Genomic DNA, 21593 nt, shown 5'->3' with positions numbered 1-21593 from the left:
GACTACTGCTGACGGATCTTATCGTGGTTTCATGATTAGAGGAGAACCCGGTGCCAGTCTCTCTCTTTTGCTTGAGATCGAGGTTGACATCAGATCCGTCGGAATGTGGTCGGAGCCGAGCATGCAGAACCACCGAAACCAGCTGTGTTGGAGCTCAGCACACGTCAGGGATCACTGGGAGCACAAGTGTTGGGGGAAAAGCAGCGGGAGGATGCCGAATCATTCAAGCAGTGAAAGAGTAAGGCATTTTTACGGTATATTCTCAGTTCTGATGTACTTTCTCTGGAAAATATCGGCTCGGGACGCAGCGAAATGGATATAGGCGAGCTTGCTTTTCTCGCAAGGGAACAGGGAAGCCCTCTGTAAACAGAAAAACCACAGCTGAATTGAGCCCTTTCAGTTTCGTTGTCCTCTTGGCTATGGTTAAAAGATTCAGTAATTTGCAGCCTTTAGCGGAATGTGAGTGAGCGAGTTAGCTAAAGCATACACTCCGAATTTGAAAGCAGGATTCCTCGGCGCCGCCGTTGTTTTGCGCGCCAATATTTTGGCCCATTTTATATCGGTTCGGGAAAGAGCGGAATTAACAGCTGTTTTTGTTTTTCTCGGAGGAGAAGCCATTTGTAAACATTTTCTGCACGAATTGAGGTCTTTTAACTCAAGCCTTTTCAGTTTTGTGTTCGGTTTCAAGATTAAGCTATCTTGTAGCGGTTAGCGAGTAGTCGAGCTGTTGGACGGAGAACGCTACAGCGGACACTACCTCGTTCGCGGTTCATGTTTGCCCGTAATCTTAAGTCGGACTCATTTTGTCCTCTTTCTTTTTCTTCTTCTTATTCTTCTTCTTCTTGTATAGAATACTTTTTAGTTTCTGATTTCTATAATATTGTTTGCACAGCTACGCGACCTTCGAGGTCAAAACGCAAAATAGAGATTTCCGTCAATCAAACAGCCGTACTTTATATGGAAAACTGGTCTGCAGGAGCGGCTTCATACTCTGAGAGAAAAATATTACTAACAGCAAAGATAGCTTTGAAAACGTTAATATTGAATTACCATGGGCAGAAGAAGCCTGCAAATAATTTTTGTCCATAAGCAAGTCATTTGTCAGGCCAAGGGCAAGGTTTGACCTGATAAAAAGCCAGTCTGGTAGGACAAATTTTTGTTGTTGTTGTTAGAAATTAAAAATAAGAGACTTCTGAGACATCTTGGTAGTTGGTATCAAAACTTTAAGGTGGCTCTGAACTCCATGTACAAAATTGTTTTAAACTTTCCCAAAAATTGCTTCTGATCCTGCTAATCAAAATTCTATAATAAGAAAAATTTCACTGAGCCATTTTCGAATTATAAGCCCTTAGAGCTATAGTAGAGGGTCTTTTTAGCAGGTCATACCTATTGTGTCATGAAAATGATAACATGTTCACAAATGTGAAGGTGAATTAATCAACATGACACGAGCGTGGGACAAAGAAAAATTCTGAGTCCCCGACAGGAATCGAACCCATGACCTCCCGAACACCAGGCGGGCACTCTATCCACTGAGCTATGAGAACTCATGGATAGCAAGGTCATTTAACTGAGTTCATGTATGATAGGTGTCCTGATTTTTTTTATTGAAAATGTTTGGAGTCAATTGAATAGCAAATTTGCGTAATTAGATGAAACTGGAATTAGAGTTGATTGTGACTACAAAGCGTGACTAATATGTACATTCATGCTTTTCACAGAAACTTGTCTGTGGTATGGAAACTACATTTAAACCACAGACGTAACAAAAACTATAAAGAGCTACAAAACTGGTTTTTGATCATACGAACTAAAAAAGCGTTTGGTTACATTTTAGAGGTTATAAAAACGTGAGAATTTGGGCCATGTATTCAATTTGCACAATATTTCAATCATAACACTTGAAGATAACAAACTATGAGTAGTGACATAAGAACTCAGATCTTTGAAGTAATTCAGACTTAATGGGGCTTCACAATCTTTCACGACATCACTTCAAAGTACGTAAATTAACACATAGCTTAAATAGTGGTGCTGATGTGGCGTGTTTACAATTCGACATGACATTTAGAGACGACACATTGCGCGTGATAAACTTATTTCTCAGAAATGGAATAAAAATGAAACTGATAACAAAGCGTTTGTGTGTAGTATTGTGTATTGTTTTTCATTGTAGCAGAAATGCCCAGTTAGAGTGTTCGACCAAGCTAGGCTTTTACCTATCAAAACCTCAAGTCTACCGGACAATTGTCCAATGACTGACTGTTATTTGCAGGCTTGTAAATGAAAGCTCAGAGATCTTTAAGAATTAAGTTTTGATGTTAACCCATTGACGCCCGAATGAAATTGCATGCAACCCACCCCTAAATTCCCGGCGATTTTTTAACTTTTCAGAACAAGCATGAGCGCTAAAAATAAATCATATGCACAGTAACCACACACACAAGATTAGGTTTCAGGACATGGTTTAGTTTAAGTTGAATAGATGAAGGGCCAAAATATTAAAAAATATCAACAAAGAGAAGTCAACTTGGTGTTAAAACTGATAAGAAAACAAGAAATTATATTATTTCTTTGTTGCGTGACAAAATGCCCAATGGAAGCCGAGAAAATTGAATATGTGAAATGAGTTATTATTGACTTCGGAGGACAAATTGAAGCTAAATAGAACAGAATTTCCATTCTTGTACTATAACGGCAAACATTTGAGAAAACAACAGAAAATAAATGCGAAAGGCACATGTAAAAACCAGTTTGAAATCAAGAAGTCAAATAATTCCTTTGCTGCACGACGAAATATTACAGCGCTGTGAAAGAAAGATTAAACAAGCTAATTATTTTGAGATCAATCATATTTCAACTGTGCTAAATTAGTGGCCACTTAGTTTTTTACTGGGCAGTTCTGTAGTAGCTGAATAAGACTCCAAAAAATATATTTGAACGAAGCGAATAAACAATCAAACAAACCTGTGTTTACCCCTATGATTGAAATGGGTTGTATTGAATCATTTTTGTGTGTTTATAAATTTGGAAAATCACTTCAAAAAATACAAAGTAGTGTATTTATTTCCATTAAAGTGAGGGATTGTGTAGACTGAAGCAATTCAGCAGTTTATGGTGGATGAGCCAGTTACCTGCCGACGGCCTTAGATGTTAATAATTGTGTAAATAAATCTACTTCTCTCATTACAGTAGCACTTAACTGGAAAAGAAAACACTACAGTCCTATTTATTGCAGTGCCATTTAAACCGAACGAAAACTCACCTTTTACCAGACTATTCTAAGACACTTTATTCTGTGTGCGCTTCAGAAAATGATGTGCTGAGGCGTAGCACATTTTACGGCTTAGTAAATTAGTTTGGATTGGTGTCACGTACTTTTTCAGCAAATACTTTACTTTATTCCCTGCGATCCAATTTGGGTTCAAACAAGTTAATAACTGAACAATTTTATTTCCATTTTATTTCTCCAATATCATGCTCAGGACTAACCCACTAACATTCGGAGTAGGCAGCGCAGGTTTTGAGATTGCGCCGGTCACTGGCTTATTTTGACAACCCTGTAGCTGGCTTGTGTTTCAAGCCAATGAATGTGGGCTTGCGAAAGCGAATTAGTTTCAGTGTAACCATAAACATAAGCCGAAATGTATTCGTATTCCTTCCTGACTCTTTGTTTTGGAGCGGATACTTACCTCTTCTTTGTCACTATTGCCTTTGCGGTCCGATAATATTAGCTCATCATTGTCACCATTGTCCAAGTCACAATCGATATCATCTTCACTTCCCAGGGTTTGTACTGGTCATGGAAACCTGGAAAGTCATGGAAAGTATTCTTCCAATTTCCAGGCCTGGAAAGTCATGGAATTTAAGTAAGGGTCCTGGAAAGTCATGGAAAAGCAATATTCTTTCTGAGAATAAAGAGGCAAAAAGTCAAAAAATTGAAAAAAATAACAAACGAGTGAGAAACAGGCTTTAGTTTTAGTACAAATAAACACAAGCATGCATTTTATCCATTATAATAAGTTAAAATATCCATTAAAATATGTTAAATAAATGATTGTTTTGATACTACTATGAGAACAGTTGCTTACCCTTGGTCATGGAAAACTCGGAAAGGTTATGGAAAAGGTCATGAAAAGTCATGGAATTTTGAAAGCTTAAAAGAGTATGAATCCTGCTTTCTTCAAACTTGGGATCCTCACTTATTTTGCCATCAACGTCCCATTCAAGGACCATTTCTGCCACTTCTTTGGCTGTATATCTTGTAGTTGCCATAGTTGAATTCTGGGAAGTCTACAAAATTTGACTGGGTGTGAAAAAAAAAACACGAAGAAACTTGTACAACATTGATCTTTAGGTGAAAACAACCAGGCACATGTCAGCTTTACCGGGAAGCAGTGGAAACCAGAATTGCTTCATTCTTTGTCTTGTTTCCAAGGCAATATGTGTTCCTTATTTGGAGTGCGCGGCAATGTGCGCTTGGGAACCTAAGGGTTAGGCAGCTTAACTGAAAGGTGTGTGTTTGTGGCTGGCTCTGTACTATCTGCAGTCATTGCATGCTGTGCTGTGTCAGACTGATGAAGACTTGTATACTATAAATTGCTTTCAGTGAATGGATGTTAAGACAAGAGGAAACACTGTGAAGGCTTCTGTCCACGTGGTGATATCCTCTATACACCGACAGGGTTTCTTCGGTGGTGCTGATAAAACTAAACGCCCATTGAGCATCAATTGGGGCTCAGACTCGGCGCTTAAAGCTCCGACAAATCGATGAATTTTCTGCTTCGGATTTGCAAAACAAGCTTGGCTGAGACGGGAGAAAAACCCGGGCCCACTATGAACGGCTGATCCGCCAAAGAGTTGACATTGGACGAAGGCAATTGGACGGAAACGTCACTTAATGGATGTCACAAAGACGAAATGAGTGCCAGGACCAGGGCGTTAAAGGCTGACACAAACGTAGGCACAACAAGAGGAATGATCCTACCTTGAGTCGAGGAGCTTGATATGGAAGGCTGAAAGCCTGTCCCTGCAGGTGGAAACGACGAAGCCAAGCCAGTCAACGATGCGGATGACGAACCAGCACCAGAACAGGAGGCGGAACACACAATTGCAGGTTCTGGTTGCTTTTGCGAAGCCTGAACAGCCACCTGAACATCCTGATTAATGAGGGCCATGAGATCAGACGAAAGAACAGCGGTTGAGGCCGAAGGTAGCAGGTTTGCTGCAGCAGCAGCGCCAACCATTGGCGATGAAACAACAACAAGCTTGCCAGGCTGCGAAGTTGCGATAGAAGATGATATTCCGCTCGTGGCTGCACTTGACATGGGAGCTGAGGACACTAGAATGGAAGAGAGAGCTGCTGCTAAACTGTTGTTGGTTTGCCTGGCTCTTATGATGGTGGGGATGAAAGAGAGATGAAGCAACCAAACTCCAATGCATGGAGAGAACAGAAATGAGAGAAAAAGCAGTACAAACGTATGGTTCTGCGCTTGAAACAAACTGCACAACCTCACGTGGCTAAAACACACATGTGCGATTCGAGAAACCCCGTATGTCACATTGAGATGCACGATTCTCTGACCACCGCCAACCAGCATTGGCTTGATTTTAATGTAGCCTAAATTACATTTAGCCACATTAAAAGTTCCATTGTGTTGTTTGTCATTTACTGTTTGTTCGCCAACTGGAAAAGCAAACTAATTTTGTGTCTCTCCAAACTGATGCAACAAGGTTTCCACAGTGATAAAATTTGAAAGGCTTTCAAGTCAGCTTTTTCCAGCGGCAAACCATTTGGAAAGCCAGAGTGATTGGTGCAAATTGTTCCACACACGTATGTTTTATCTCTCTTCAAATCATAAGCAAATTTAATATATGTGAAAGAATTGTCATGGAATAGGTGGTGATGCTTTCCAATGAATGGTTAACTTAGCTACGTCTATGCTCTGTGATGTTTCTATCTTGTTGTCTTTTGTAAACTTGAAAGTTACAGACATAGCTGTTTGATGAATCGGCACATTCCCACACTTAAATGCCTCTCAATTAGCTTCAATGGAGTGCACCGTTTCATGCTATGTGGCTGCCCCCGAATGTTGCACTTAAGGCATGCAAAGGAGTTTTGATGATAAGAAGACTGTTGTTATTCACAAGAACAACACTTTATTCTGGAGATAACAACTAAGTCCGCTTTTAGTTAAGCAGATTGCATAACCCAGGTTAAAAAATCGGAATGAATCACGCTTGTGTTTAAACAACATGGTGGCTACAGGCTATGTCAAGTGGGTACTAAGCAGCACAAGTGGTCACCAAGCAAATTGGTGACATCCGCTGACCTTACTAATGTACTTAGAACTGTACCGTGGTAGAAACATGCTGAGTTGTCCTTTGAAGGCTATCATTGCTTCATTGGCGGAACAGTTCTGGCGACGTGGATTTTCTTCTTGACACCCTTTCACAACAGCTTTGGGGACAGGGCAAACTTTGAACAATTTGTTGTGATTATGTTGACCTTGTGGTATTGGATTTTCATTGTTGTTCAGATGAATGTATTGTGTTTTACATTTGCAAGACCAAAATCTGGATAGTACCTGTCCAATGGATGAGTGATTTTCCAAAAAAAAAAGTTTTTTTTTTTGCCCTGATTATGCAGAAATAATCCTGGAACTAGGAATTTCATTATGAAAGTGAGTGCTGTTAAAAGGTCGTTAAAACGGTGGGAATTGAATTGAACAGTCAACAGGTCTGGAAATTTTTTATCTTTGGAGGGTAGGGGTGTCTAGAGTAGGCCCTCGCTGGATGATTTGTAATAATTACTACAGCAAGTGTTGTTTTAGAAAAATGCCCCAATCGTTAGGCTTACGGAGTTGTTTGACCCATATTGGGAAATTGCTGAAAATGCTTTGTTGTTTGTGGGGTGGGGAAAGTGGTTGAAAATGTAGTTAGTGGCAAAATGGAGTGCTGTTGTAAAAGGTGAGAGGAAATTATTTTTTATTGTTGATTTGATAAGTCATTAATTTGATAGATGTTGGGAATTATAAATGACAACTATACTCATTTATTGCAAAATTCATCCTTATACGATGTGTATCTTGACAAGATACCAAAGTTTCTAACTTCAAGTATGTATTAAAATTTGTTTCTCATTTACACATTTAAACTGTTTTCATTTGGAACTGTAACTTGAACAAGGAGTTAGAAAATAATGTTATATGCCATAAACTTGATACAAAATATTCTTGACTGGAGTAATTCCTTTTGAATGTGAACAATAACAGTAACTATAAAAATATGTCTAACTTGAACAATGAATTCTTTGCAAAAGGGTTTTGGCAAAGATACTTAGTAAATCAGTAGTAAGCAGGATTAAAATTTCTTCCTATATCTGTATGAAATATAATCAACCAATATTCAGTGGGTAATAATAACAGTAACTATAAAAACATGTCTACCTCAAACAATGGTTTATTTGTTGTACAATGGCAATGTCAAACAACTGACAGTGTACGAAAGATTCGAAAGTCAAAAGCGTCTGACAGCGTGCTCAATTCTAAAGCGTGGATCTATAAAAGAAAAACAGCCAAACACAAATTGATCTCTTTCTGTTCATGGCCTTGATGAATAACTACACAGGAAAATGAAGACATTTTAATAACAAATGAAAACATTCAGAAAATACTTACCTACTTGTATGATGGCAATGTCAAACAACTGACAGCGTACGAAGGATTTGAAAGTTGAAAGCGTCTGTCAGCATGCGAGGATTTCTCACGTGCAAAGGGATCTCACGCGTGGATCCCGGATGATATGACAGCCCTGTGATGTGTGCATGATTGTCGTTTCAATTGTCCCGGATAATACTCTACTGCGCAGGCTTCAAGTCTTACATCCAAGAAAATTTTGGATTTCTCACCCTACAGAGAAGAATATTGTGCTGTCTTGCTAATGCTCGACAGCAAAAATGTGGACAAATACGTTGGTTATTTGTAAAACACACTGGATCATGCAGAAATTTCAACAGTGAATAATTAAGCCTTTTCTCGTGTAATGAACAACAGAAATTACTCACAATTTAAGCTCTTGTCATTCTTTTTGGAAAAAAATGGCCCAAAAAAAAGGCTGTATAACTTTTGTATTTAATATCTCGACTGTTATTTATGGTATAATTTTTGTATTTACTGGTAGTAGTCAAAGATTGCGTTTGACGCCTTCCCTTTAAATACATACACCTAAAATGATTTCACTGTCATTTCACTTTCAGCCTCTGTCTATTTCCAAAATCAACATCTTTCATTAACAGCTGAGGTTTTACAGACAGATATGTCAGTGTCAAAGTCGATGCCAGTGAAGAGGTCCTGTGCATAAACTATGGTTTGTTGATGCGGTGCACGATGGCACTAGTTTCTGTAGACTCTTAATTTTAATAAAACTAAAATATTTACATTAGCCTTCAAATTTCGTGCTAATTATGTTCACATTAACTGGTAATGTTTAAGCACAAAAGCTTATTTGTAAAAGTATATTTTTATTCATATTATTCTAAGCTGGAAGCACAAATATAAGGAAATATTTGCAATCACATGCTTGTTTATTGTAAACAAACTCTGTGTGACTGATTCAAATATTTCCCCTGATGAATAAAGTAGACAGTATTTACATTGTCATTCCTTGGTTCAGGCTCACTCTTTTGGATCTTGCCTTCAGAGTACATTTCCACCGATTCCAAACAATGTACGATAATGCTGTTGTACAAGTTAAGGTTTTTGTAATTACATGCATTTTCATGTTAATTTAATTTGGGGGAAGAAATACGTTGTGATTGATACGTACATTGTGTGCATTAAACAAAAAGCCACCACTAACTTGTGTTTGAAAGCTGTGACTTTCAGTGGTCACAATGAAAAGAAGTTTAATCAAAACACCAGGTAGCTACTACCACTTCAACTGCATAAATTAGTGAAAGTCACAATGAGCAATAAAGAAAACACCCTCTTTCTCTCTCCATATATATATTCTGTAGCAACCCTCACTTCTGCTTAAGAAAACTGAGCTGACACTCTTGATGTAACAACATTAACAGAAACAGGAAACACAGTGTGTCAAGTCTGAACTTAACAAGGAATATTTACGGAAAAAAATCTATGTTGCATACAAAGTTCGTCTGGAAAGTAGGTTGCGATGAACTGGCCACAACATTAATGCTGCTGCTGTTAACTCTCTCTGTTAACTCTGAGGCCTGAAAGGGAAAGTTGCCTCGCGTCCCGCTCCATTGCGTTTTTCACAGCAGGGACAGTAATGGCACTGACCAAAGGGTCAATGGCAGGTGACATCATTCCAGGATTGACAAAAATTGGGAAGCTAGCCAACACTCTTGAAGCTGGAGATGGGACATGAGATAAGAGGCTTGTTTGGGGCAAAGATGCACGAGTATGAAAATGATGCACGTAGAGAATCATACTTAACCAGTCCAATAAACCTGTTGCAGCTGCGTGTTTTTGGAAAACAATGTAATAATATAGCCAAGCTTTCCCAGGGAACTGGCATGAGGTTTTTAGGATTAGGAGCTTATATTGTTTCATATCCTGACACCTGTAAGGGTTGGTATGGTAGATAGTCCAAGAATAAACAGTGAAAGCTTCCATCCAGGTCCCTATGTGTGTGGTCTCTTGAACTACTTTCCTGGAGGAAGTTACAAGACGTTTTCTAACAAGATAAGTCTGGAGCTCTTTTTCCTGAGCCCTTTCGGAAGAAAGGTTGGTGAGATTGATGAACTGGCTTGTCTTGATCTCTTGAATCTATTATCCCAGCAGTACAATAATAATATAAATTTATTGAATTCCTGCCCTCCAAATTTGGAGAGAATTGTAAAAGATTCTATGTCGTGACAAGAAAGGTATTTATTGATAATTTAAACATGTTCACCAACTTTGAGGAAAGCTTGTTCTTTCAAACCCATGATTGCTTAAGCAAGTTGCAGGTTGTAGTCAGTGGTGGATCCGATTATGCAAATCAGGGTTGGTCAATCCTGCTGATATATCTGGGCTGATATCTCATTTGACATCTTTGGGACAATGTGTTACATAACTGGGAGTGTTACACCGAAAATGGAACTCTTTGAATTTAAAACTTCTGGTTCATTTGTTGATGATGATGATGATGATGATAATAATAATAATAATAATAATAATAATAATTATATTTAATATTTGTATGGTGCAAGTTAGCATGTACATGATCTAATGCACCTGACAAACAAATTATACTGATCAACACAAAACGCTTTAAAGAATAAGGTAAAATTATAAAAATCTAGTAAAAAGTCTATACAGTATAAAATAACTATTCATACACTTTCTTCAATAAAAATGTTTTTAGTGTGCATTTAAAGTGGTCAAAATAAATTGTCCTCGCTCTTTACATCACCTGGTGCAGCAGCAGTAAAAGCCCTGTCATCAAGTGCCTTCTTTTTGGTGGACAGTGATACTCAGAACAGTTCATTGTTTTAGCAAAGACCATACTTGGAGGGATTTTTAAAATGAATAAGACCACTGATATGATGCGGTGCTTGGCTGTGTATAGCTTTTAAAGTAATAATTAAAACTTTCAAATCAATTCTGAAAAAAAAAATAACACAGGAGTTACATGACTGAAATGTGTAGTCATGCTAATTACCCTAGCAGCTGCATTTTGCACTAGTAGAGAACTTGCACACAAGCTAATGGTAAAACGTACTCAACAACTGACTGCCTGGCTGACAGCGTATTGACAATCCTTGACAATTACTACTTTTGATTAAGAGAGAAAATGATATCCACACTACACATGCTCTACTACTCATTCTCCTGTATGTTGGCACATTTTTCCACGACTGCATTCCTTATTGCAGGCCTTCTTTAGTTCTCTGCAAGAGCACCTGGTTGTCTTGGTGGTTCTTTTACATTTGGATCCCTCAAGGGGCATATTCGCATCTGCCAAGGCCCCAGCAGAAGCAATTCTCTTTGCAAAGGCGGTAGCCATTTACACAATGACATGTACATCTTTGCATTTTACACTGGCAAATAACTTCTTTTGCTTCTTGCTTCCTGCTTCTTGGCAGCTATACACGTGTAACCTTTTCCTTGGAGGAAACTGTAGTATCAACAGATCATTTTAAGTGTTTATGGCAGCTTGCAACTTTCGGATCAAATATCTCAGATTAATTTCGTTAAAATTTCTGTTTCATTTGTTGGGCAGGAAAAGTGTTATAAATCTCAATACTATAAATTTCTCATAACAGTGACGTAGATGCTGCGAAAGGTTTATTGAAGTCCAGTGCTGTCAATAAGTTTTAAAGTAGATGGCACCAATGGGAAAGTAGGTGGCAGCCTACTTTTCGAGCGCCGAAGACGCGAGCCTCCTAGGGGGGTCTGGGGGCATGCCCCCCCCCCCAGAAAATTTTAAAATTTAGATGCTTGGAAATGCTGTTTTCAACGTTTTCCTGACAGTATTTGGGCCTAAAGAACAACCAAAATTAAGACTATATTAACCATATTTTATGTTTATTACAACCGTTCTTTTCCTCAAAATCTCAATCACTGGCTTTTAGAAAAGAGCAAAATGATAAATCTTCAAATGCTGATTCAAAAAAATACATTCAATGTTTTAAGTTCATGTTGTCCTTTTGACTTTGCCCATTGGCGACCTGGTGTACACGGTAACAATACTGAAAGTTAAAGTAAGTCGTCCATATCAGATTCAAATGCACTGTTGTCTGACGAGAATGTGAGATCAAGTTCCTTTGCAAGTTGTTCAACTTCCTCTTCCTGCCCGAGGGTGGAAGGTGCGAGACAATTAACTTCCCCTTGGTCAGAACTTGGCAGTTCTTGTATTTCTTCTTCTTGTATGCCGCTGCCTCCTCCTTCTTCTTCTTCTCCTTCCTGCACTTTGTCCTGCTCTTTTTGTGCATTTGGCATAGCCCTTTCATTCTGCTGAAGACGAGAAGACTGTGGCAGTTTTCTTCTGTGCTTCTTTTCCTTCCATAAAGCCACTGCCTTGTTGATCACAGCTTCAGATTCTTTTACTGGTGGCCAATTTATGGAAATATGAAGCAGACTTTTGAGCATCTCTTCAGGGAATTTCTCAGGTGTGTTTTTAGGCACTTAAGGGCACTGGCCCCCCTTTCCGGCCATGCATTTGAAACAGGCATAGAGAGGCAGGTTTCTGCGACTTGTAACAGCAAGGGATAACTTCTACGGTAGGATTCTTTGTGCCTTAGGAACCTCTGTAGGGCCCATTCTGTGGAAGTTGTAGAAGGCGAAGGAATAGCCTGATAGTCCTTACTCCAGTCGGACAGCTTATACTTGAAGTTGTTCCATTCAGCTTCCAGTTTAAAGGGTTTGCTGCTGTTCTCATCTCCACTAAAAAAGTGATTTGCAAAAGTTTAGATATCGTTTTGTCCATATCCTACAAACTGAGAGTTTGCAATAGACATGGAAAGTGGATTGAAGATACGGAAGGATGAAATGACTGGCAAAGAGTGCTGGAAGCGTTGGTCTATATTGTCTGTCAAGGCTGTCACATATTGGGAGCATAGGTCGTGCATCTTTGCCTCTGTTTTCTTAATCTTATCTTCATTGAACTCTAGGCAAGCAAATTTTCCAGTTGTTGTCTCCTTTCGGAACTCTTTGACAGTGGTGTTTTCTTGAACAAGCCTGTTGAGCGAATCTTTAGACACTTTGATGGCTGGAGAAATACGAGAAGAAGATATGGAGCCCTTTTGAAACACCTTACTAAGAGTTGAGAGCATAGGCAGAACACCTTTTAAGATATAAAAAACACCAATGAAATCAGGTTTCTTCAACTTCTTAACCCTTCACAGCCCAAATTTATTTTGGAATTTAATTAAATTCTCTAGTGCTAAAATACTAAAAATCTGTAGAATATTCAGATTAAAAGATATGATTACCAAACTTTTACAAAAGCTTCATTAATAACTTTAATTTATGATGTAGTGTTCAGAAAAATGTCTGATGTTGACTGACACCTGTCATCATGGGTCAAAGTTAATAAACAGTGTCACACAAATATTAAACAATGCATCTTATGTGGCTGTACAACCCTCTACTTTTTTAGGAAAATTATGAATTGTGGCTTAAAACTTAGCAAAGTGTCTACTGAACAATTTAATACTAAACTAGGTAAATTTTAAAATTTTAAATCTATGGAAATTAGCATTTTGTCACGCGAGGTGATATGTCACGCAATCCAAAAAAAACCCAGAAAGTTAAATGACATAAAAATGATCAATTTTAAACGTAAAACACTATTAAATACACAGCAGAAACACTTTAGAGTGTTCTCTCAACATTTTCTACAGTCTATGGCTGATGGTACAGCCTGAAACAAGGAGCAGCGCAAAGGCCAACCTCACAATCAGGACAAAAGTAACTTGTCTTCTTGATTTTGCCTGCATCATAACAAACTTTACACCTCCTTTCTTTCCTTTTCCCCTTATTAGCTGGGAGAAAGTCGGGGAAATGTCTTTCAACATGTCTAGCAAGTAAGTGCTCATCAGAGGGCCTCCCATGCTTCCTTCGTGAACAAAAATTGCCAATCAGCTGTTTGGCAAGGTCAATCTGGAACAGCTTCTGACTCCTTTTCCCATGGTGTGGTGATTCTTGCTCAAGCACAAAGCTGTTGTAGATTGATCTATCAATGAGATCAAAGAAAACCCTGCTCCACCATTTCTTTCCAGCCACTGGGATGGGGTAGTGGGATTTCATCTGATCATTTTTATCCACTCCATCCATGTACTTATTGTAAGATGACACCAATTCTGGACAGGCTACTTTCTGTATGGTACCATCTCGCTGTTTGCGGTTCACCTCAGGAAGTTGCTGTGCAGGGGCTTGGGTATGTACCAGCTGCATGGACTGCTTTCTTGTCCATCCGGGTTAGTGCTACAACGGGACCTTTCATTTTCCACAGGACATCACCCCTCTTCATTCATTTGATTGCTTCTTGCTCATAGAGGCACACAGGAAACTCTTTCCCACCTGATCTCAGAGTCACACAACAGAGTATTTTGTTGTGATACATGTCCTCAAGAAGCTTGTATGATGTGAAAAAATTATCACAAAAAATTGCATACCAGTGACCCTGTATATGTTGGCATAACTTGGTGACCAATGAGTATCCAAGACCATGTTGGACTCCTTGTGGGGATTTACCAGTATAAATGTCAAACTCACACAAGTAACCATTTGTGCTGTCAGCCCTGCACCACATCTTGATTCCCCTTTTTATGGGCTTCATCGGCATGTACTGCTTTAATGAAGTCCTTCCCTTATAATTTATCATAGCTTCCTCAACAGCTTGCTCGCGATAGGGATTGTAGTTTATGCGAAAGTTTGTGTTCAAGTCATTGAGAAATTCTCTCACTTTAAAAAGCTTATCAAAGTTTGGGTCCCTAGGCTGTGGCATTTTGGTGTTTATCACAAAGATGGAGGTTGTTCCAGATGTCTAGAAACCTGTTTCGAGGCATAACCTTTGCAAATGCTGGGACCCCCAAGACCCAGTCAGATGACCAGTAATCTCGCAAACTTTTGGGGGTCTGTGAATGCTCATGCAAATAAGAAGGCCTAAAAAGGCCTTCAGTTCTTCTAAAGAAATGTCCTTCCAACTACCAATATCTTTATTTCTTGCTTGCAAGGACTGGCAGGCATAGCGATTTGTTTCTGCAATGATCTTTCCCAATATGCGATTGTCTACAGAGTTGGAAAAAGTCTACTGCTGAGGACTCTCTGGGCATAACATTTGTTGGCCCTACATTTTGTGAAAAGCTAGGAATTTCAACTTCACTTCGCTCACTACTCCATTCAAAGTCATGTAGACTTACATTGCTTGGTCTTCCTCTTCCTCTGTCATTTTCCTCAATATCAAGAGCAGCAAGGTTTACATCTTCGTCATCCTCATCATCAGAGGCGGCAACTTCAGGAAGCATATTTTCTTCGTCAAAATCATCTTCATTGAGTCCTTTGATGTCAAAATTTACTCCATCGTCAGGAATATCGAAGTTATCGTCTAAATACTCCAGTATTTCTGCCACGGTAAAGCGTCTCTTGGCGCTTGCCATGATTATGACACCTTTAAAGTTTCCTGGGAAAATTGGCAGTCGAAGAAAGTCGAAAAATTCCAATAAAGCAACCCAAATTCGTCAGAAACTATGAAAAGCAGAAAATCCAAAATGGCGAATGATATTTCTAGCCTGGGGAGGTCTGGCAACCAAAAATGGAGAATCCGCTGAGCCTAAATTCGCTGTTTCTTGTTATGGGCGATATATCGGCCATTGGGTCGCAAAGGGTTAAGGAGGCCTATAGCTGTAGGGTTAGAGTCCTTGTTCTGGTACCATCGCAAGGTCTGAAGAAGGGCTGGCAAGTTTCGACACACTCTCTACAGACTTATCCAGAGATAGCCATCTTGTATGGCATGCTTTCTGTACCTTTGTTGTGAGTTTTACTTTGCTCTTTTCAGACATGCTTTCAAGTTCCTTCATCTCAGAGGAAATTTGCTTGTAAACTGCTGACCTTACTGCGGAGTTTTCACAGAAACTCCACAGCTGCGGAAGGACAGTTTCTACTTGCGATATTGGGGTCAGGTTGTCATTTGCATCATTGCAAGCAAGGGCGAGGCGATGGCAGATACAGTGGATGTTAATGAGGGCTGGGACTGTTTCCCTCAGCTTGGCTTGCCACCCATTGCGAGAGCCTGTCATAACACTTGCCCCATCACTGGCTAGACTGCTGAGCTTGTTGATTTCCTCTCTGAGTAGTTTCACAATGGTGGCTACATTTGCTGATGTTGAGTTTTCCAGGACATTCTGAATGGACAGGAAATGGACCTCTGGTGCACCTGTCTCTGGGTTAGCAAACTGTATAAAAGATATCAGCTGCTCTACCACGGAGACATCGGTGGCCTCATCCACTATCAGGCTGTAGCTGTTTGCGTTCTTTACCTTCTTTACTATTTCATCCTTCAAAGCTTGGCCCAGCAGCAAAAACAATTCTCGTTGTGAACCTTGAGATCTGTGATCAAAACGACGTATTTCGGGAACGCGAAGAATTTCCTCTAGTTCCAACAAAGATGTGAACTTGCGGTTAGCAATTTCTTCTCTGGCCAACCAATATGCTGACAGGAAAGCATGGTGCAACACTGAATCTTTTGTCTGTAGCTGGGTTTTGAACTTTTTGTGAAAGTATGACACTCGTTTATTGTGCTCCCTCTGGATGGCCATCTCATGTTGTTGTGAGCCACTGTGTCCATCTTTTCCAACCAGTACACTCTTTTTAAATCTTACAGCAGGGAGCTGGTTAAACTTCTTTTGATAGTTAAATGGATTTTCACAATTGTGCATTCTGCACAGCAAGCAAAACATACTATTCCCTTCTTCATATACGAGCCACCACAAAGCGGTCTTCTCACAATATCCAACTTCTCTGTCAAGAATCCAGTCATGCTTAAAACGACCATCACATAATTTCTTCAACCTTCTTCAACCTTCTTTGCATTTATAAAAATAGTGAAGTTTTAGTGACTCTTTAAAATACTGGCTTATTAGCTCAATTGCACGAGAAGTAGGAACAGGTTTAGTTGAACGATGTGTTGGCTTGTTTTCAGTGTCCACAGGGGCTGCTGCTGAAGAAAAATAATAAACCATGGTTATTCTTGTTATATTTTGTACCATCTTATGTGCTGGAGCAAAATAGTGCTCAACAATTACAAATGATTCATACCAACTTCAACATGAGCTTCACCACGTTAAAGTGTACTTTCATTACATCCTCCTTCATTCCCTGTGGTGTTTTGAAAAAATCCAACACAAAGGAATTATTAAAGATAGTTAGGATTTTGTGTATTTAACCAACAATTCTGTGACTGAAACTCTCTCACATCTAAAAAAAAAAAATACTGTACCTTCGGACCCCAACGTACCAACAAGTATACTTGTAAGCTTAACAGAACCCTCGCTTTCTGTCAGAAGAAGAAGCAAATACTGCAAGTTTAAAAGTTGTCTCTTACAGAACTAAGCAGCTTGGCACTTGACATTATTTCAATATTTCCAGTTAAGGAGCCAACAAAGTTACAGGGGTTTAATAGTGTTACTACAACAACATTAATGGTGATTGCTCTACTGAGTAAGAACCCGGTTCAAAGAAACCTGTTGTAAGTGTGCTTTATGCATATCACGATTTCAAGCGTTAAAATCACAGAAATACAAAGTTTTTACATTATGCTTGTAATACATGCGAAAATGAATAAAAAGGTGCTTACCTTTGCTTTGCTCACTCGATGGAGAGTGAAAAAACGTGCTCAGCAATGTCTGCCTCGGTTTCTTTGGCGCGGACGCCATTTTAGCACATGCGAAAGCCTGGGGTCTAGTCTTGTGAAAATGTCCCAGGCATTCCATGACTCTTCGATCTGCTTCGACTTTTTATACTTCCACTGAAAGGTTAACACATTTAAAACTCCAGAAATGTGCCTTTACTTAGGCGGAGACGTTTGAGCTGGATGTTTTACAATTATTTTTGCAGGATCTTTTCATTATTTTTAGCTGGTTTCTTGCTGGATCCTGTTCTGTGAAAATGTTGCAGGCATTCCATGATTCTTCGATCAACTTCCATCGCGCCTAGGAAAGGTAAACATGTTTAAAACTCCTGAAATGCGTCTTTATTTCGACTCAGATGTTTGAGGTGGATGTCTCACAATTATTTTTGTGGGATCGTTTCCTTATTTTAAGTTTCTTACCAAAATTAACAGTAAAATGAGACGAAAGTAGTCGGCCAAAGATTGGTCAGTAGCTGGCTGTTTCGGCCAGCTACCGGCCCTTATTGACAGCACTGCAAGTCATGAAAAGGTTGGCATATATTTGTCAGCATTGTTATTGTGTTGGTAAGCAGTTTTCAAACATCCTTCCTCCTGTGGTTCAGATTAAACATGGAGGTTAAAAATTTTGTTGTAAAAGAAATGGCTGGTTTTGGTCGTTGTTTTGGGGGAAAACTGCTTCAAAATAATCAATCTCTTCAGACGTTTTGCTTGTGGGGATTGTAAGCAGCTGTTTTATTGCCAATATGAAACAATTTTTCTGTTTTATGTAAAAAAATCTGATTATGTGGAAGATGTGGATGTTGGCAATTAATCAGATCCGTATCCTGGCAGATGCTCTGCTTAGAAAATTCAAATTAGAGAAGTTGGGCTTTCAAAAAAGGCAGGGAGAGAATGCAGTTTCAATGACTCCTTTTGTGTTGATTTTCCTATGTTCAGCAACGGAGAAGTTGTTTTTTCCAGAGGATATGGTTAATGTCCCCAGAGATGAAATATTGTAATCCTGTCAATCTAACAGTAAAGCAACATTCATTACTTTTAAGTGCAAGACAATGTGAACAAGGTGAACTGAATCATGAAGTAAGTGTCTGGCAAATAATACTGCCAGATTGTTTGGTAGGTGTCTATCACTACATGCACACTAGGGTATTTATCAGGACAAGTCATACCACCTTGCAAGGTAGTATAACCTTGCATGACTTACTTTGTTACTCTAGGCTTGCCGGTAGTGTATTTCATGAGTTTCAGCCTCAATTTGGCCACTACTAAATGATGGTCTGATGCCACTTCCATCCCTCTATAAACCCTCGCATCCTGCATTGATAGTTAAAATCTCCTGCTGATGCAGATGTGATCAATTTGATTTTCAGGGGAGTGTTGTGTTCTTGGGACAACAAGATCCCCAGGAGGGTCAAAGAGAGAAAGAAATGAGAGATGAATTTGAAAGTTAAAACTTGACAATCCCTTATGACTTGAATGGTCTATGAAAAAAGGTTTATTTTAATGTCAGTGGAAGAGGCTTCAATGTGGGATTACCTAAAAGAGAAAAGTGAAAGTGTGCTAACTCTTGTGAAGGCAGTGATTTTTGCCATAGACGTCTAAGACAATCATCATTTGTACTGGTACAGCATAGTGAAACTTTATTTGAAAAGTATGGCAGTACCGTCATAATGCTTTAGATGAAGACTTTTTGACACTAGTTGAATGATTTCAATGAATTCTGGTACTAAGTATGATAAACTTATTAATCCAAAACCCATTATCCTTTGTGGGCATAGTATGTGAGTCTATCACTTCAGTAACTAGGGTAAAATGGTGATAATATGGCAGGAATTACTTTGAATTTTAAAAATAAATTGGCGTTACAAAGAAACAATCACTTCATTCATTACAGTAGAGATCTTGTAAATTTGATTTCTTTTGTGCCTCCATTCTCTGCACACATGCTGCACAGTACCTGCAAGCACAATGGGACATTTCTTTTTAACATGAAGTTAACAAGTCATATCAATAATGTTCTCTCTGATAAAGATGTTCCCTTAAAGCACACCAGATCCTCACGGAAAGCCATGGGTAGCATGGTTCTAGCCATGGGTACCGGTAGCTGGTATTTCTATTGTTCTAACCCAGAACCTGACTCAGTCTTGAAAGTCCCTATGAAATGAAATTTTGGCAGCATAATCAGTGTGCTCTGTAGCACAGGAAATTCTCAGTTGCTGAGATGGTGCTCTCTTCCATGCTGACTTGACTGTCATGGATGTCATGTCACTTGAAAGTCATCCAGTGAGCACATAAGACAGCAGAAATTATTGAATGCAGAAAAATGACATTGAAAAAAATAATTCCAGGTTAATTTCAAAAGTGTGTACTTATTAATATTTCACTACGCTGAATAGAAATTAAAAATCATTGAACAAGTTTTATGAAGATTTATTTATTGAGTTAAAACTCAAGTCTTGAATAAAATTTTGGTTTATTGAAAATGATTATTTATTGAATATCAATTTGGTTTTGTGGACAAACATTTATGGCATTCAATATTACATGTAGGTCTGTATTTTTCAACTCGTGACATATGTTCAGACTTTTCAGTCATTACCTGTGGAATGCAATTCTTTTGTGAAAATAAATTTTTAGCAAAGGTAAAAAGCACAATTAGGATCCTCATGGAACATTTTAATTAAGGTATAACCAAAAGCATAAACAGCTCACAGTCCTGCATTTTGCAAAGTAAAAATTGATTTGCTGTAACACCAGGTTCATGGCAACTGTTGAAAAGTCGAAGGTCACTTACTAAACAACTTGTCATGATGAGATTGGCTTGTGGGAAATGCTTTACGATCGAGTGAGGTCAAAGATCATTGAAATCAGCTGTGATTGATGGCTTTCAATTAATGATAATGGAATGTAAACTGAAATACAATACAGTGAATAAACCAATTACTATATAATAGCAGATTACTAGATGACAGGAATCTCAAATCAGTAATAGCAAACATTGCAATCATAACTGTAGTATGACAAAGCTTTCAGTCAAACTTTTAAAGGCACGAATGAAATCAATGATACCAGTTAGATACACATACTGCCAACTGTCCTAGTGCGATAAATGATAACTTCTAAAATCTTGAAAGCTATAAAATTGCATGATGCGATTTGGATATGCTTGCCTGAGCGCCACTGTGAGGGATGTGGGAACTTGTAGAGAGGAGAAGACTGAAATTGCCAAAGATTCCTATTGGGAGCTTCTAAATAGAAACCTAAACTACAGGGAGGATAAACTACAAAGATTTATCACTAAAGAAGCTGGAATGACAACCTTAAAAACAGGGGTGCTGCCATGTGCTGGACTAGAACAATAGGCTGTTGTATGAAGACCAGAACTAAAAGTACTAAAGGGGCAAAATGTCCAAACTTATACTGAAAAAAAAGCATAGAAATTAGTATGAAGATATACAATGGTTCCTGCTTGGACTGTAAATAGCCAAGGGTAACGTAACTTAATTTACTAAGAGCATGCTCTGTGCACGATAAACTAGAACTACTGGTGGGAACATGCCACTAACACTATCTGTATAAGTCCATGTGCTAATGATGTAACTGCTAAGTTACGAAATTGGCGAAGGGGAAAAAAATCAAGATTAATCACCTTGATCTAATGTTCATTGCATATGCTGATTACTTTCTTCGCAGCCTTTTGTTTTCCACCCTCAAACTATTATTGCTTTGTGCCTTTTCATGTAAATTAATAAAGCTTTGATCCATAAGCAATTGTAGTTCAGTATCATGCAGAGTTGGCTCTAAACAATCATTTCTGGTCGTCAATAATTTCTTCATTCTTTGAAGTTTTCTGCTGCTTCAGAATGCTTTGTAAGGACTTGTGATTGCACATAAGCTTGTTGAGTTTCATATTCTTCCTGCAGAGCCTTACTGCTTGTCAAATATTCTGATAGTTTGATGAGGTTTTTGAATAGTGTACCAGCTGATGACTTCACATGCACTTTTTCCAGCTGTTTCAAGGTATTCACTTCCTGACTTCAGTGCATGGGTGTGAAAGTGGTGAATGGTGGAAGTTGGTCAGCTTCTGTGTGAGTTTCACAGGTGAAGCGACTTGAAAGAATTCAACACCTTAAACAATGTGCCTCCACCAAATTCCTTCACCATACAAAAGGAAATCTGAATTGCGCTCCAGGTGTGCTTGATAAGCAATCTGGTATTTGAGGATAATTCAGTGTGGG

At 38.8% G+C, this 21593-nt stretch overlaps 1 protein-coding gene and 1 long non-coding RNA gene across 2 annotated transcripts in view; one reads left to right on the top strand and one right to left on the bottom strand.

Annotated features, from left to right (window-relative positions):
• Positions 1-31: 31 nt before the first annotated feature.
• The window catches only part of LOC145483475 (uncharacterized), a 40479-nt gene continuing 18917 nt past the window's right edge, over positions 32-21593 (top strand). The window contains exon 1 of the long non-coding RNA XR_014048926.1: positions 32-238. This is a non-coding gene — a long non-coding RNA (uncharacterized LOC145483475). The remainder of the gene's footprint in view (positions 239-21593) is intronic.
• On the bottom strand, positions 15362-16929 carry LOC145483455 (zinc finger protein 862-like). The gene has a single exon (XM_081461968.1). It carries the CDS (start codon positions 16406-16408, stop codon positions 15362-15364), a length of 1047 nt encoding a protein of 348 aa, XP_081318094.1. The 5' UTR covers positions 16409-16929.

The sequence above is a fragment of the Orbicella franksi genome, chromosome 4 (genome assembly GCF_964199315.1).
Source record: "Orbicella franksi chromosome 4, jaOrbFran1.1, whole genome shotgun sequence".
NCBI classification, from domain to species: domain Eukaryota; kingdom Metazoa; phylum Cnidaria; class Anthozoa; order Scleractinia; family Merulinidae; genus Orbicella; species Orbicella franksi.
This window is presented reverse-complemented; position numbering and strand designations above follow the sequence as displayed.